Raw genomic sequence first — 17,426 nt, 5'->3', positions numbered from 1 at the left:
AAAGCCACGTGGTCCCATCATCCCCTGCCAGAGGGCTTGCCCACTTGACCTCTACCTCTTAAAAACAAATGACCCCTTTGTCTCCCCCTGCCCTGTTCTCACCAACTCCAAGTAACTTCTGGGAATGAGCCGATGGGGTTGCCCTGGTGTCTGGTGAGGATTCAGCAGGGATGGCCCCTGTCATCTGGGTGATGGTCACCCACACAGGCCAAAAGCAGAGGGCGCCAGGCTTGGTCAAGCTTCCTTGTGTCTCACCTCGCACCACACAGCTCCAATAAGGAGAACCTTTTTTTCTCCTTAAGGTAAAAATCTGTTTAAAAAGAGAGCTTAAAAGACGGCAGGCAGCGCCGGGAAGGAGTGCTGCCTGGGGAATACAGCTATGGGGCCCAACCGAGCCCCAGCACTGACCGGCGAGGCAGCCACAGGCGGCTACGAGACTGTTTCCATCTCTGTGAAATGGACTGGCGGGCCTGCCTCCCAGCTTTGTTGGGAGGGATGAAGGAGGCTGGCGCGTGGGGAAGCTCCAGGAGGGGGCTAGGTGCCCAGGAGACCGAAGTCATCGCTGTTACCTGAACAGAAGGTACTTTCACCTTTGGCGTCAAACCCAGTGTGGGAGTTGTGTTCCTGCTTAGGCTTGTGACGTGGGGCCGGAAGCCAGGGGAGCTGAGGCAGACCACTGCCCCGAGCATGTTCTCCAGAAGTTGTAGGAAAGAGGTCTTTTCTACAACTTTTAGGCAGCCTGTTGACAAGATGCTGCTGAAAGAGCTGCTCAGAGAATGTTAGAGCAACAACTCGGTCGACTCAGTGGGATGTCTGTGGTCAGACCAGGAGGCAGACAGATGGTGGCCATCCCTGTCCTCCTAATAGGCCCACCGCAGACACTGTCCTTGCCGTTATAACCTGGAGGTCTGTCCTTCTCTGTAACCTTCCCATATCCCAGTCGCCCCCTGACCGGACACCACCTTTGTCAGAGACAGCTGGGCTCAAGGCATCTATGCCATGGCTCCCCCAATACACAGAGAAGCTTCCAGCCCGTGCAGGCTGTGGCCACGTGAGCCTAGAGCCACAGGGGACCCACCCCCGCTCTCTGCGCGCTGCTACAGCAGCAGGGCTCCGAGTGCAGACTCCGAGCCATGCATCCCGCCTGAGAGATCAAATCCCAGCGTGACCACATTCCAGTGTTTGACCTTGGGCCGGTTACTGAACTTCTCTGTGCTCGCTTTTCTCCTCTATAAAATAGAGATGGAAATAGTAGCTGCCTGCGGGACTCCTGTGAAGATTGAGTTACTACGTGGAATGGTCTTAGGAGACTGCCTGCCCCAAAGCAAGTGCCCGAGTGTCAGCCCTTAGCATTATCCTTGTGGTCTGGGCTAGAGGACGCCTTGCCGAGAAGGTGTGTCTACATGGCCCAGGACCCTCCAAGCCCTGACTCCAGCCCAGACCCTGACCTGCCTGCAAGCCTTTGGCTCCCCGTCTGACCTTCCCCAGGCTTCAAGCAGGGAGATTGGCTCCACCTCTCAGCTCTCATCATAGACCCTCCCTGGCTAGCTCATCACGACTCCCTCCTCAGACTTAGCAATCTGCTCTCTGATCCCTCTCCTTAGAGCGCGGGCAGTCTAAGACTGTGGCTTCCTATTGGCTCTCTCCACTAAAGGAGAAGAATAGCAGGCAGAGCTTCATCCATCCACTGGGCTAACCTCAGCCTCCCAGAAGTTGTTACTTGAAGGGAAGGTACAGCTCCTCTCACTCTCTTGCTGTAAATAGCAGCTCAGGAAAAGCACATAGCAAAACACTGCGATGGTGGCCCGTTGCTGTCTGGAAGCCCTGAATGCCAGGGGCCTTGGGTTCTGATCCTGCCCTAACCCTATGTGTGGGAGCCTGGCCAAATCCTTTCCCCTCTCTGGACCTCAGTTTCCCCTTCTCAGAGGGCTATGCTAGACCATTGCTGAGGCCCTTTCCATGCTGACATATGGTGATTTTTTTGAAGCCCCATGGTTCAGGCACTCTTTGAGAAAAACAGCCAGCCCTCCTTCCCATAGTCACAGTATCTTCCCCATCATCACCCACGCCACCCATCCGGTCCCTAAGAAGCATATCTGAATGGAATCATCTCTGATTTTCCCAAGACCCGCAGCCATGGGGAGGAGGAACCAAGACATAGTTCCTCCCAGGCCGAGCACAAAAGGAGCTTTTGAGGGTGAGTGGTAGATCTGGCGTCTGCCAGGACTGGGAGTGGGTGTCAGACCAGGGAGTCTGGACCTCATGGGTATTTGCTCCATGGGCTTCCAGAAACACGGCTCGTCCCCTGGAAAGCGGGAGCACCCCCTCCAGACGGGAGTGGGCACTTGCTTCCCTCTGCCTGTAGACAGCAGGGCCACCTGGCAGCTGCTACAGCTTCGTGGCCAGAGGGGCGGCCTTTGCACACCCTCCCAACAGGCTGTAATTTGGGTATATTTAGTCAGGCCACTCTCGTTAACATCAACACAGCACTGAGGCCCGGCCTGGCCACCACATCACATGTGGCGTCCGCCACACCCAGAGGCAACGCTTCTAAGCCCTTTTCAGTAACTCGCCCATCCCGCCCACCCCCAAGAAAAGCAAAAACCACTTACAGGGGGGCCACGGGGACCGATGATCGACATCCCAGCATCTCCTGGGGCCCCCTAGAGAAGAGAGAGAGAGAAGAGAGGGATCGGGAGCGAGGGGCAGGGGCAGGAGGGGAGAGGGGTGGGAAAAGAAGAGTCAAAGGAGGGGCTGGCAGGTGGGGAAGGAGAGGCATGCGAAGGTGGGGTGCCAGCCGGAGGTGGAGCGCAGAGGGGCCAGGGGATACGCAGGGGGAGGGAAGATCAGGGGACGGGAGACGCACGAGGGATGAATGAGACATCCAGAAAAGATGAGAAGGGCAGAGGGAAGCAGGAGGAATAAAGCAAGAAGAGGTATAGCAAAAGCGGAAGATGTGGAGACCAGGGAAAGAGGGTGGTGGGGCCTCAGACCAGGAAGCAGGAAGAAGAGGATTCAGTGCGGTGATGGGGAAGAGGGTGGCACAGGGTGGGGGAGGCAGGGAGGAAGGGGGGACACAGCTCAGCCATGGCTGCTCGGGCCCCAGAGGCCTCTCCCCACAGCCCTGCACGGGACACTCTGCAAACTGCCTCAGCCCCAGCCCAGTTTCAGTCTCCTAGGTCTTCTTCTCCACTCCTACCCCCAACTACCCATGTGGCTGCACTCCCTGCAACTGGTGAGTGGCGAGCAGCCTGCCCCAGGGATGGAGTTGTTGAAAATAGAGGGTAGGGATGAGACACACACACACGTGCTGTGTAGGCCCAGCAGCCCTGAGCCTGAAGGCTGGAGCTGCCAGGAACTTCCTCGTCCTGGTTTCAGAGTAACACTGAGGGGTTACGTTTGGGCAGAATTTGGTGGGGAGGGGCAACAGAAGGAGGGTGAAGGGTGCATGGAACAGAGATGGAGGTGAGAGGCGATGCTCTGATAGAAGGACCCAGCCTGTGCCCTGCTGGGAGGACGGCAGGGTGCTGCGTCCCACACAAAACAGCAACCGGTACACTCCTTGCCTCTGGGAAGGGTGACTTTCTAAGGCTCAGAATCAGAAATTTGATTGGTGGCAACAGGCAGCCTCAGCAGGCAGGGGAGACCCACTCGGCCAGCGAGGTTGCAGTTTTAGCCCAGGAACCCAAGACCCTGGCTGATGGTGTGGAAGCTATTAGAAAACGGCCGTGAGAGGCCGAGAGCACAGCAGGCCTGGCTGGCAGCTCTGCTTAGCCTGCACGCCAGCAGGAGGGCTGAGCTGGGGGCCTCAGAAAGGCCCCCAGGAGTCCACGGGGGTGGAAGCCAAGGCTGGGGCAGAAGGGCAAAGGGGAAAGTGTGGACTCACCTTCTCACCTGGTTGGCCCTTTATTCCCTGGGGCAGCCACAAGCAACACGGGGTGCAGGGAAGTGAGAGAGGGAGAGAAAAAAGAAAGGATGAGAGAGAAGCACACACACAAGAATCTGTGTTGACGGCACAACAACCAAACAAAAGAAATCACCGTGAAATAAGAAGCAAAACAAAACACAGATGCTGACACATGACAGGTCCTGCATCCAGCAAGCACAGGGTGTGGGTGGCGACTGCCTCACCCCTCGGTCTGGCCCCAGCCAGCCACTCCAGATAACGGAGAGAACAGCGGCAGGGGCCTTATGAGGCCTTCTCCAAGTGCGTGTGTGTCTCTGTGTGCACGTGTGTGAGAGAGAGAGAGAGGAAGAGAGAGACAGAGAGGGGGAACCCACCCAGGTCAGAAAATTGGCCTGAAAGCCATGGTGCCAGCGAGGGACCACCCAAGGTGGAGGTGGTCATGGGGACACTTTGCCAAGGACTGCATTATGAGGTGGGATCTAGTTGGTACAAAGGTCCAGCTGAGGACCGAGCACAAAGCTTGCCAAGCTAGACACCCCAGGAGTCCTTAGGGCTGGCCAGGAGGGAGAGGGGTTGGAGGAACATGGAGGGACAGATGGTAGGACACACACATCTGGGAGGATGATGGAGGATGGATCTGGGATGCAGAGGAAAATGGGTAATTGCCCAGGGTCCCTGTAACCCTAGTGACCAGTGGACAAACAGCCCCCACCAACCCTAATCCACAGAAGCCAGTGGTGCCACCCCCGGTGAACCACAGGCACAACTCAGGCATCTCACGCCCACTGGCCACCCCAGTTCTTATCGGGTGGCTTACAGCAGGCCCACTGCTGGGCAGCCAAACGGGTCCATTGCCACATTTAAAATAACACAAGCAGCATGACACCCCCAGCTTGAAAACAGCTTTGTGTGGAAGGGAATGGGAGACCCCCTGTGGCTTGCCCTCCTGGCCCACCGCTGTGGGCCTGAGCTAGGCTCGGATGGATACTTGCTGGGCGAGAAACAGTCCACAGGGCCCAAGAAGGAGGGCAGGAGGGGCAGCAGTGGGGGCAGGCCCGGACGGGCTGCTTTGTACTTTTCAACCTGCCTTGCAGCCTGGTAGCTGCACTCAGAGTCTAGTTTCCTGAAGCTTACCTGTTAGGGGCAGAGGGTTTGGAGTCTGACGGTCAGCTTGGGTACAAAACCCAACTCCACCCAAACCTGGGCTGACCGAGTTTCAACATGCCCGTCAATACGGGGGGCATCGTGGAGGGCTACAGTGGAGAACATGCGGGGCTCAGGCCCACCCACGGCCTGCCTCCGAGGAAGGCTGGCTGGACGTTGTTTCCCTGCTCTGCACAGAGAGGGACCCAGTGACAGTTTGGGGACTCTGTGTTTGGAGTCGGAGAACTGAAGGACAGGGTCAGGGTCAGGCAGGTCCACAGCGCCGTGACCTGGGAAGTAGTGGGACAGCCTCATGTGGAGCAGTGCAGGGTTTCTGGCCTCTGTGTATTGACAGAGAGCGCTTGGGTGGGCCCTGGGGAGCCTCAAGCTCTGTGACATGGGGCACTTGTTCTGAGCCCCTGAAATGTCCCAGGTCCTGGACCTAGGCAGTGTGGCTTCACCTGAAGGAACAGACCCTCTATAGAGCCATGAGGCCAATGTTGGGGAGGGAAAGCAGCTTCGTCAGGGTCAAGGGCACAGGTCTGGAGTCAGGCTGCCTGGACTCAAGTCCTATATCAGCCACTCCCGGGCCATGTGACCGTGGGAAAGACACTTAACATGTGAGCTTCCATTTTCTCATCCGAAGGATGGGGTGGGAACCGTGCCCACCTCCTGCAGTTTTTGTGAGGCCAAATGAGCTGATGTGTGTAAGGCTCTGAGCACAAGGCCAGCACGCAGTTAGCACTCTTGAGTGTTAGCTATGGTCCGGATGCCTTTTCTCTGACACCAGGCTCACACGTGCAAGCAAACTCACACATGGATGCTGTACCCGGGCCTAAAGCCAAGCAGCCCAGGAGGTGAAGTTATGAGGAAAAGCATGTGAGTGACATGAAAGGATGGCATGGGGTCGCCGGGGGCACCTGGGAGCCAGGGCAGAGGTCGAGGCCGAGGGCAGGTGGGGAGTTAGGGGTCAGACAGGGCGGTGGTGGTGGGGCTGGCATGCGGCCATCACTGCCTTAGGCTGCCAGCCTGTGTCTCTCCTGCCCTTTCCAGCCCCTCAGAGCCCGGGAGCCACCAGGACAGTCCCTAGCACTCGGGCCTCCAGGCCCAGGGTCGGCCTTCCCATCCCTGAGTTATCCTCGCCCTGCCCAACAGTCCTGTTCCCCTCTCACCATCTTAATTTTTCAGCAGGAGATGTTCAGTGTTTGACCTCCCAGCATCCTGGTGAGGACCTGAGAGCACTACCTGGGGCAAACCCCGCCTTCCCCATCTTCTGGTTTCTGTCTCGGGACGGTGCCCCCAGAAGCTGGCTCCGCCAGTTTCTGCAGGGCGTTGGAGGCTGCTGTTCTCACCACCTTTTGCTGCTCTTGCTGTGGTGTCGGGGGGTGGGGGGGGCCTGGGGGCGAGTGGGGCGGCTGTGGGGGCAGCTATCACTCTGATGGTGAGCAGCCAGCCTCGGGGATGGAGTGGGTGCGAGTCCTCTCAGTGTCAAGAGGAATTCAGGCCTCGCCCTGCCCTCCCAGTAGGTGACTGGCAAAGAGCTTTATTCATGCTTTTTCTTGGATTTTTCCTTTGCCATGGCAGCTCTCTGGAGGGTAAAGCCATATGGCAAGATCTGAAGGGTTGAAATAAAACATCTCTTCCCCTGGCCTGTGCCTCTCTGAAGCTGACTTCAGCGAGGGAAGAGGGAGGGCCAAGTCCCCCTTTTCCCCCCTTTCCCTGGTGGGGGTGGGCAACACCTTGCCATGGTTTGGAGGACAAGTTAGCATGGAGAAGCAAGCAATGGCCACCCAAGCAGGGAAAAATGCGCCAACTCACCACACGTCCAGGCATCCCAATGGCACCTTTGTCCCCCTAATGAAGGAGGCAGAGACAATTAGATGTGGCTGGAGCGGGGCCAGCATGGGAAGGGTCCCGTGGGCTGGCTGTGCACCCAAGACCTGTCTTGCACAGGCAGTTGGGCCGATGCCCAGGCATCGTGTGAGTGAACTTGCCCGTTCAGCCTCACAGACTGCCTGGCAGGCAGCCACCCTTATTGCCATCTGTACTTGGGCACGGTGCTGCGGTAAGAACACTAATATGGGAGTGTGGCCCCCGGCCGGGGCCTCAGTTTCCCTATGGGTTCTGTAATGGGTCCCAGGCTCTTCCTCCCTCAGACTTCTGTTGTTGCGATCCATTCCAGCCACAGCAGAATGTACCCCATCCTTGTCACCTTGCTCAACTCCAAGGCACAGAGCGGGGTGAGGGGCAGCTCCCGTGCGACAGGTGAATCGCTTCCCTAAGTCTGTCTTCGCTGGAGCCGGGGAGCAGTACCCACGCTCCCTGGCTGAGGAGGCCACAGACAGAGCCCGTCCATACCGCCTTCCTCACGCCACCCCCAGTGCCAGCAGGAAGGACCGTGAGCCATGTGGATGCGGCCGCATCACGAGTTTCAGCTGCTCAGAGGGAAAGCTTTGTTTTGTAGCCAGGGGTTACATCTTCTCACTCTGGAAATCCGCTTATTAAGTTTTGTTCCTCCCCTCTTGGTAGAAAATATTTTTTTGCAATTATACATGTGCAGACATCATAAATTCTGGGGTGGGCCTGGTTTGCTGGGAGCCTGGAGGGCTGGAAAGCAGTGGGGGCTGAAAATGAGATGGTGTTTGTCCTGCTGGGCAGGTGAGAGCTGGGCGAGCGGATTCCCCTGAAGGCTGTGGGCATTTCTGGGGTAATTCTGTGCCTGCTGACCCCACTGAGGCACAATGTATTGAGGGACAATGAGCATCCCAAGATGTATGTGGATGCACCAGCAAGTAGTAACTGGCTCTGAAATTAGGCTCTTGTGACGTGCACTTTGTCAAGGCCAAGGGTATCTTCAGTAAAACGTTCTTGACTGTGTGGCAGGGTAGCAGCATTGGTTATAAGCCTGGGTATTTCCTTAACCTTCCTGAGCATCTGCACCTCTGTTGTGGGGCTGCGGGGAGGCTGCCGTGAGGCGTGGTCTCTGGAGCGCTTATTCCCAGTGCCTGCCTCCTGGGGAGTGTTGTCCAAACAGCATCTACGGGTAGCAAGCCCAGCGGGCAAGTGAATTCTGTAAGCGTGTTTGTACAAAATACTTGGTATTTTGCAACAAGGGCCGGCATCAGCAACTCCTTCTCGGGTCCCTCCCAGGTCCCCTCATGCTGAAGTGTGTGCGCAGGGACCGTGGCCTGTGGATCAGTTGCCCTTGCTGCTGTGGGACACCAGGCCCACTGAACGTCGGGTGTGACATCCCCACGGCCCACTCGCTCCTGGGCTTTTGAATGATATTGCAGGATGGGTGTTTGGGTTTCTTCTCGTTTCATTTGAAAAACTAATGTTCTTTGCAGTCCTGGCCATAAAATGCTCAGGTTTGGGACGGGCGTGGAACGGCCAGAAACTGGAAAGTATGTGCAGCAGCCCCTGCTCTGTGACTTGCCCCCAGATGCTTTTTAAAGGTGGATGTCTTCAGAAAAGTAGAAAGTCTGCCCACGTTCCCCCCAGTCATCTGATTTTTTCCCTCCTTGGGTTTCATGGGACCCACTCACCCTTCCTCCTCTGCTTTAGGGCTTGGACTTACTGGGAGCAATTTCCATTTTCAAGGCTAAATATTCTCCCACATGCATTTCATTAAGAAAGTCACTGCTGGACGTGAATTCTAGAAGCTGTTGGATTAGTCACGAGGTTATAGTATAATGCATGTCAAAAGGGGTATCTGGGGTAAGAGGGAAGTGTAAAGGGTGTGTGATTCACAGGACATGGTCTCCGGCGCAGGGAGAGAAGACCCTCTGGTGCCAGTCCTGGATGGCACGCCACGCCACACCTCGGCCCTCTGGCAGGCTGCGGCGTTCCTGCCCGAGTCCCTCCCCACCCACCGGCCCACAGCATCCAGCACTCAATGCATATTTGCCCCAGGCTCTGCCTCACAGAGCAACCAATGTCTTCAAAGACTTTAAAGATGGTTCTCTGACTTGGAGCGTGGCCCACAGGACACAGCAGTACGGAATGGGGTGTGGTAACATGGGCTTCCAAGAGGTTTACAACGGAAGCTTGGACGATTGGAAGAGGTATTTTTACCTCTCTGGGTCTCGGTTTCCTCATCCATAAAATAGACATGATGATGACCCATTTCACTGAGTCATTGAACAAATCAAATGTATGAAGAGTGATTGGCATAGTGCCTGGCACGGATTGAGGTCTCAACGAGAGATGGCTATCACTATTATTTCCACTTTTATTCCAAAGCCCTCGTGGTCACTTGGCATGGCCTCTCTAGCTTTCAGAAATGGTAACTGGGGGGCAAACAAAAGTTTTTGAGTTTGTTCTCACCGGAGGGCAGAGGGGAAAGCAGAGGCAGCGGTCTTAATCTGGGTTAGTGCGCAGGAGGACACCCCTTCCAGGCCTCCATTACAGAGCCATCTGTCTGAGGTCAGGTCCAGTGTTGAAGGGGCCTGCCCTTCAGCTGTGGGTTAGAGAGGCTGGACAGAAGCCTCTCGCCCAGGTACATCTGGAGGAACGCAGCCACCCAAACTCGCCAGTCCTTGGACTGAGAATGAGCATGTGAGAGAGATTTGGAAGGAGGAAGAAATAAAATGTACTTACCGGGAGGCCAGGTCTTCCCATAGGACCCTGAAGGGAAGAGGGAGAGGGACGTTTACAGAGGTGCGAGCACTGTGATCCCCGATGGTGCCACACCACCCGGCCAGCGGTGTGACCTGTGTGTGCTGCTCCGTTATTTTACGAACGCAGAGAAGGGAGGGCCTTGATCATGTTCAAGGGTCACATTCAATCGGTGCTGACAGCTGGACATCATGTATTTCCATATATTGTTCCAGAGAAAAAGATGTCCCCACTCCCTTAGTCATCTGTTCCAACCTCACAGTTTCCATGATTAAGAAATGCTCTCTAAAATCTAGCACAGGCATGGCCAACACATGTCAGCACGAGTGTGGGCCCCAATGGACTACCTAAAGAACTATGTTAAAAAGCCTCCGAATTGATTAGCAATGTCTGCCATGGGCGAGAGGAGTTGGGCAGTGGTGGCCATAGGTTTCGTACCATTTAAGTGATTCTTGCTGCTACTTAAAGCCACCCTCCATGGCTGTGTTTTCTGGGTACCAGCAGTCCTTGTGCTCACAGGGGCCTGGCTCTTCCAACTGGAGGACAGAGTCACCCCAAGAGAGGCTCCCAAGATACAACCAGAGGGCAGCAGACAGGCATTGCAACAAGCTGCCATCTCCCTATCCCTCACCTCGGGCCAACGGCATTCGTTCTTTGCAGAAGCAGAGAGAACAGGGCTAGGGGGTGATTCCCAACATGGTCAGTTTCCCATTTTCTCCTCCTCCTGCCTTGTGGTTTCTGCCACAGTTAAAAGGTTCGGGACTCTTCTGTGTCAGACCGAGGATGTGGGAGAGCTACTTGGGCCCCTCCCCGTCACTTGCTGACTCTGGTGGCGGCCAGGTGGGCAGGGATTGTAAGGAGAGGCTTAGATGCAACCCCTCTCATCTGCGCCTGCACTGCAGAGCCCACAGGAGCGGCAGCGCCCTCTCTGGCCGGGAACAGTCCCAAGGCAAGGCCAGTAGAAGCTCTCAGGATGCCCCAGGGACCCAGAGCTGAGCTGCTGGCGTGGCCCGGCAGCCTGGCTGTGGGGAGACGTGTGGCGGGGAGGTGAGGACTCTTTTTGGCTTTGTCAAAAAAGAAGGAAAAACCAGCCCGTTTGCAGCAGGTGGTCTGTTGAAGTTTCCTACGGTGGAGTTTATTTTGGAAGATTGATGACAGGAATTGAGATCTGACATCCAAGACGTGCCGTGATAAATCACCCTCCTTTTTTTCAAGGAGTTTCCTCCCTCCCTGTAACTCAGCAGGCAGGGAGCGGGGCAGCACCGGCGGCCCAGCCAGCTCAACGCGCCGGTCAGGACCCACGGGGAAGAGCAAATAGCGTCTTATTGCAGACTGAGTGGACTGCTCTTGCAGATACGGGGCAAGCAGGGAAAAGCTATGGGACTTCCTTCTCAGGGCGGGGATGAAACCCGGCTGCTTTCAGCAACCTTGAGAAAGATCTGATGCCGAGGGCTGGGCCCTTTCAACTTCAGTCTGCAGCTGCCCCTGCGACCTCTGGGTCTTTTGTTGGGATATCAAATGCTGTCCTCAAGAAGAGACGCTCCTGTTCTCTGGATCTATTACTTCTGGGGCCAGTCTCCCTGAACGCTTCTCAGGTTCTCTAGTGATGACTGGGCTCTCCGCCCCGCCCCGGGCCTTAGGGCGAGGCCAGTGGAAGGAGCCTGGAGTGCTGCCTATAGTTTGTGTGGTCTCCTAATCGAACAAGCTGACACCGTTGTCTTAATGACAACAGTAACAACAAGAACAATCACCACCACCATCACCTGCCCGAAGTGACTTGGCTAGAATGGAGCTGCCCACACAGCCATGTGGGCATCTCGTCCTCAGGACTAGTCCACACCTACAGCTGCTCACTGACCCGTTTGCTGAATGGGCAGGAGGTTTTCCAAGGACCAAACCTGAGTCCAGATGGTCTCTTTCTTCTTTTTAATACCTGGTGCTCCTTTGACTCCAGTTCTTTGGGGGACAAAGGAGCAGGACTAACAATGGAGCATGCCAGCCTTTCAGATTGAAACTGGGACCTGCTTTGGGGGCAGCCATCGTCTGGCCCTGGAGGGGTGCAGAGGGGCATGGAAAGAAAAATGGCAGTCTGTGTCCCCGTGCTGACGATCCGGAGGGACCCTGCAGGCTCTGGAGGGCGCAGGGGCTCCTCGGGAAGACAGCGGGCAGTCCCCCCCTCCCAGGCCCAGTTACCAGCAGGGAGCAAGGCCTTTCAGACGTGTGAGACCAGGCTGCAGCTGGAGTTACTTACAGGAGGTCCTGGAAAAGAGAGAAAATGCCAGGGTCAGTGTCGCTGGTGAAAGTATGGGGAGGGCTGCCTCAGAAGCAGCGTCCAAGAATTCTTCGGCGGAGGGGTTTCCATCTGGTCTTCAAAGTTTGTATTTTCCTGGCCCACTTTCACCAATATAATCTCTTCTCCCTTTATTTCATCTCCAAATTTTCGTTGTTGGATGAGGAGTCCAGAGGTCTGGGCCCCAGGTGCAGCCCTGCTGGGACCCTGACTTCCCGAACAACCCCTTCCAAGCCTCAGCTTCCCGCCCCACAAAATGGGCTCCTCGGGATGTGCCCGAGCTCGGGGACGTAGCTGCTTGGTGGGACGAGGGGCGGCGGGCACCAAGGCCCATTCATGGCAAAAGGTCAAAAGCATAAGGGAACCTAAAGCAATTACAATTATGAGCTCACTTGTGCTCCTCTCCACGCTCCCACGAAATGCAACGGAAAACCAGCGGGAAGCAGCAGGGGCGGAAGGAGGCTTCTCATTCGGTTCCCTGCCTGATGTCTATCGGCCTGTCCTAGTTTCTGTTACGATGTGAGTCAGACGCTGCTTTTCTGCCCTCCCGGCTCTGCTGCCCCCTACCTTTCTCTCACCACCCACCTCTGTGCTCTGGCCCCACCCACCCGCCACACCTCTGTCCTTTCCCTTCCCTTCCCCTCCCCTTCCCTTCTCCTTTCTCCTAGTTGTGCCCACTCGCCTCCCTCCCTCCCACAGGCCTCAGCAATAGCCCTATCTCATTACTGACAGTGGCCAAGAATTACAAATTCAAATCCTCCGCAAAAGGGGGCAGGAGGATGGGTGGGAAGGGAAGGTAGAGAAAAGCATCCATGGAAAGATAGTGAACTTGAAGGCATTTCTGCAGAACATGAGTCATGAACCCCCGGGGCCTGTGGGGTTCCCAGCTGGGCCTGGTGAGTCTGCCCAACCCCTGGCGACCTGGCTGCGCTAACACAGCTGCTACTTCAGTTGCTTCTTTTATGCTTGGCCAATAAAGACTCCTTATGTTTCCCCTCGCTCCTCAGGTTCCCAAAGCCGGCTTCCTTCTCTCCACCTTTATGTGCTGGCTTCTCTGTCCTGGTCCCTACCCAGGAGGAAACAGCCTCCTTGATGCTGGCCTCTGTCAAGCCATTATGTTAAGGGGGCACAAAAAAAGCCAAGAGGTGCGATGGCTGGGCGAGGGGGCCCCAGCAGCCCCGCAGGCCAGCTCGCAGTCTTACAGAATAGCGGCCAGGGTGAGGTGGAGGGGAGCACCTGGGACCTATTAGGCTGAGGGGCAGGGGAATGTCACCCAGAATCTGAAAATATTCCCCCCCCCCAGTACAGCTTGTTAGAGGGGCCAGCCCTGCTGGGAAGCCTGCGCCTCCTGGCAGGAGGAAATGTCCTTATGAGAAGCAGGCTGGTGACGAAGTTCAGCCCACGGCAATTCTGGGATGGTTTAGCCACATGGAGGGCAGATGCCCCGCACCCTCGGGCCCTGATGGCCCTGGCTCTCGGCGCTGCAGGCTCTGGGGGAGTCCCTGGTGATGCGGCGCAGCTCTGGGGACAGCCCCGCCTGCCGTGAGCACTCTCGGCTGCACGGATGTTACCAGATGTAGGGGGGCAAACGATGGGGGGTGGGTGGTTGGCTGTCTCCGCCGGGTCCCAGGAGAGCCACTTGCTCAGTCCACCCCTGAGTGACATCCACTCTCCTGGAGATTTCAAGGGTTTTTACATTACCACCACCATCATCGCTGTACGCAACTCTATGGTCCTTATTACGTGCCAGGCATGATTCTAAGTGCTTTCCTTTAGGGAAAAGGTTTTATTGTCCAGACCTTTCAGATGAAGAAACTGAGGCACAGAAATGCTGAGTTGTTCCTTCAAGGGCCTTCACTGAGCTACCTCTCTCCATGCCTCTCAGTCAAAAAATACCTCGCCCCAAATTGCGCGCAGAGCCGTTCCCTCTCCACACCTCCCCATGGACCCTCTCTCTAGCCAGCCCTCTCTTGTCCCTTTTCCAGCTCCTTTTTCTGAAGCAAGTGGATTTGGCTCTGTCGAGCTCTTCCGGACTCGAATTCCCCCACCGTCCTTACAGCAAAGCGTGCTTCAGCAAAAAGAACGCACCCATTTGTCAGTTAATCCTGTACTTTAGGAAGGGGAAGAGAGACAGGGAGTTATGAAGACTTGCTATCACAAACATCCCCCTGCCCCCATCAGTGATGATCCTGAAAGGTCCCCTAGGAAATCTTTAGCCCCCGTGGGAAAATCCAGCTGCTGCCCTGCCCCCACCAGCTTTCATCAGACGCCTAGAGTTCAGAGCAGACGCCTCGCCCAACGCTGAGTCCAGCGCCCTGAACCATGGGATGGCTTTGTGAAACCCAGCAGAGCCTAGATGTCACTGGTTGGTCTCCCATGTGAGCCACTTGCTCAGTAACATGGCTGTTGACTGACCTGTGTCTCTAGCCAGTCACCAAAGGATGGAATTGTCCCAAGCATTGCCAAGTCCCCATTGTACAGATGGGAAAACAGAGGTGCAGAAAGGGAGTGACCTGGATGGGAGCATCCAGGTCTCCTGACTCCTCAGCCATGGGTCTTCCTAACAAACTGTACTATCTCTTGTGCCTGTGTAGGTGACCCTGCAGAGGTACAGCCCGCACTGCCACGTCCCAAGGGAGGAGGACCCCACCCTGTGCCTGCTGCCTCAGGGACAATCAAGAAATCTGTCCCAGTCCCTGGGGGGAGCAGAGCAGCCTGCGGCAGGTCCCCAGGGAAAGGCGCAAAAGTGCTGCCTGAGATCCTCCTCTGTCACCCACTGCCTTGGTGAGGACACTGATGTCCATCCCGGTTGGCTGACCTCCTCCCGGTAAGCAGCAACGTCCCTTCTAAATGGACATGTAGGAATGGATTCCTAGGGAGAATCCTGGGGTAGCGTTCTGGGTCATGACTTTCTTCAATCGTTTTTTGTATATTCATTCATTCATTCAACAAACATTTAATGATCACTTACTGTGTCAGTTTGTGGGCTGGGCTATGACTACATAGAGATGAATAAGGCACAGCCATTGTCCTTTGAGGAAGGAAAACTTCATTTTGTTAGTACCTAATACCTTCCAGGCCTGCTGCTAAACTCTGGTGATGCACAGATGAATAACTCATCTCCTCCCGTTGAGAAGGCAACGGTTTCCTATATTAGAAAGCTGGAGAAAATCCGGCCAAGAGAACTAAAACTAATGGAAGGATTTAAGGGAAAAGGTTTTCTGCAGAAGGATTCATTCATTCAATTAACAACATTTACTGAGCACCCATTATGTGGCAGGTGCAGTGCTAAGTACACTCACTAGAACAGAATATTTAATCCTTACGACAACCAGGTGAGGCTGGCATTATCATCTTCATATCACAGATGAGGAACCTGAGGCTTAGAGGGTTAGCAACCTGCCTAAGGTGGTGCCCCTGTTTTAAGTGGCAATATCTGGGGTTTTTCTTTTCTCCTTTTCTTCCCTTCTCTTTTCTTTGTTATTTCCCTTCCCTTCCCTTCCCCTTCTCCTTCTTCTTCTTTCCTTTCCGGTTTATTGTAATTTCCACATAGCAGAGCCTGCATTGGAACCAGGTCTCTCTTACTCAGAAACCTGTGCTCTCCAGCTAGAGGTCATGGAGTTCATCAGAGGTGGGATGACCCTCCAGGTAAGCTTTCAGTCTCTTCCCAAAGGCTCGGCCCCACCCAGACCCTGGATCCAGTCCTGGTCCTGGATAGGAAAGTAAAGAGTGACAGAGTATGCCAAAGTTCAACGTCATATGAGCTGTGATCTCACCCTGCTTGACCGCTGTACTCCCAGCAGCTGGGGTCCCAGCCCTGACCCGCGCCTCCTGGCACTTGCTGCCAGGCTGCCTGCAGCTGACCACGTCCCGCTTGGCTCTGCCACGTGCCGACCCGCCCATTCTGCCAGGACAAATGCTCTGCATCCAGGCTCTCCTTTGAGCTGGGTGACTAACAGTGCCTGTCACACTCTATCTGCTGGAGCAGGTGTTCTCGACCGGAGGTGCTTTTACCCCCCAGGGGATAGCTGGCAATATCTGGAGGCATTGCTGACTGTTACAACTGACAGGCCGCTTCTGGTCTCTAGGGGGCAGAGGCCAGGCCTGCTGCTAAACATCCTACCATGCTTGGCAACTTCCTACAACAGCATTGTCTGGCCCCAGATGTCAATCCTGCTGAGGATGAGAAGCCCTGCCCTGGACTAATGGCACACGTCCTGCCTCCGGGCTCGCCTCATGCCTACGGTCCTGCCCGTGACCCTGGGTTGAGGCCCCAGCCCTCACTCAACCCTGGGGTTTGCCAACTTTTAGGATCCCATTCTTCTATGGGTTGGCCTTTTCTACCTCCACACAAGACCTTGTTAGGACACATAATAATTCATTTATTGAGCATTTATTCTGTGCTTGACACTACGCAAAGTACTTTATGTACCCTATTTCATTCAGTCTGCTCAACAACCCAGTGAAGTAGCTGCTATTATTATTATTATTATTATTATTATTATTCCCAATGCACAGATGAAAAGGCTGAGGCCCAGGGAGTTTAAGCATGTGTTCACGGCCGCACAGCTCACGCATGGTGCTAGAACCCAGATCTGCCTGACACCACCAAAGCGTGGATACAGCCTGACACAGCCCTCCCAGGACCACAGTGTCCTGAAGCTTAAAGAAGGCACATATTGGACAAAGAAAGGAGGAGCCCCTGCCTTAAGGAGGCTGAAGGAGGGACGTTTGAAGGAGGCTTCGAAACCATCGGGAGAAATTCACCAGCGACAAGGCACGATGCCAGTTAAGGAAAAACTGAACGAGCCGGAAGGCTCACTCTGCTCTTTGAGGCTACCGTCAAAGAGAACAAGCCCTTCTCTCTTACAGCCCTGTGGCGGGAATACTGAGTGTATAGAAAGGACCGAGGACGATTTCCGGGGCAGACCATCTGGATCTGGTGCCCTGGGAGCATGTCTGACAAATCATGCTTTTGACTGACAGGGCAGTTCCTCACATCACAGTTCACTGAGCGTCAGAACAACCCCACTCCCGTTATACAGATGAGGACAGAAGGGACAGGGCTGGCCTGTGGTTTATCACCGACGAGTGATCCTGAATCTTAATCGAGTGCTCTTCCTCCCAGAGCTTTGAAGGGAGGCAGGAGGCTTTACCTCGTTTAGAAGAAATACACAGCTATTCAGAGGTGGTACGCCAGAGCCATCTCGTCCTACTATCTGTGTTCAGTGACTTCACTTTGGTAGCTGGAATCAGCCACAGTGGGAGTATTCATGCCACAGAAACTGGCCAAAGCTACAAAGCAGCCCTGCCCCCACTCCAAGAGCCAATTTTTAACCATTTCCCAGCACACTAAAGCTCAGACCTGTCCCGTGATAATATCTCTCAGCCATAAGATATCCCCAGAACTTGGGCTCGTGGACAGTAACAGGTCCTGAGAGGGACGAACAGCAGTTAAAATCACACACA

General features: G+C 55.2%; 1 protein-coding gene across 1 annotated transcript in view; it reads right to left on the bottom strand.

The window, feature by feature from the left end:
* Positions 1-9,670, bottom strand: part of LOC119038155 (collagen alpha-1(XIII) chain) — an 82,348-nt gene extending 72,678 nt beyond the window's left edge. Inside the window, exons 1-4 of the mRNA XM_053664040.1 lie at positions 9,650-9,670; positions 6,869-6,904; positions 3,887-3,913; positions 2,613-2,663 (exon numbers count right to left, since the gene is read on the bottom strand). Of these exons, the coding sequence (XP_053520015.1) occupies positions 2,613-2,663; positions 3,887-3,913; positions 6,869-6,904; positions 9,650-9,670 (135 nt within the window). The remainder of the gene's footprint in view (positions 1-2,612; positions 2,664-3,886; positions 3,914-6,868; positions 6,905-9,649) is intronic.
* Between the last annotated feature and the right edge of the window lie 7,756 nt (positions 9,671-17,426).

This window comes from Artibeus jamaicensis, unplaced genomic scaffold (assembly GCF_021234435.1).
Source record: "Artibeus jamaicensis isolate MK-2021 breed Jamaican fruit bat unplaced genomic scaffold, CSHL_Jam_final contig_332, whole genome shotgun sequence".
Taxonomy (NCBI): domain Eukaryota; kingdom Metazoa; phylum Chordata; class Mammalia; order Chiroptera; family Phyllostomidae; genus Artibeus; species Artibeus jamaicensis.
Note: the sequence above shows the minus strand (reverse complement) of the source record. Positions and strands in the feature narration are given on the sequence as shown.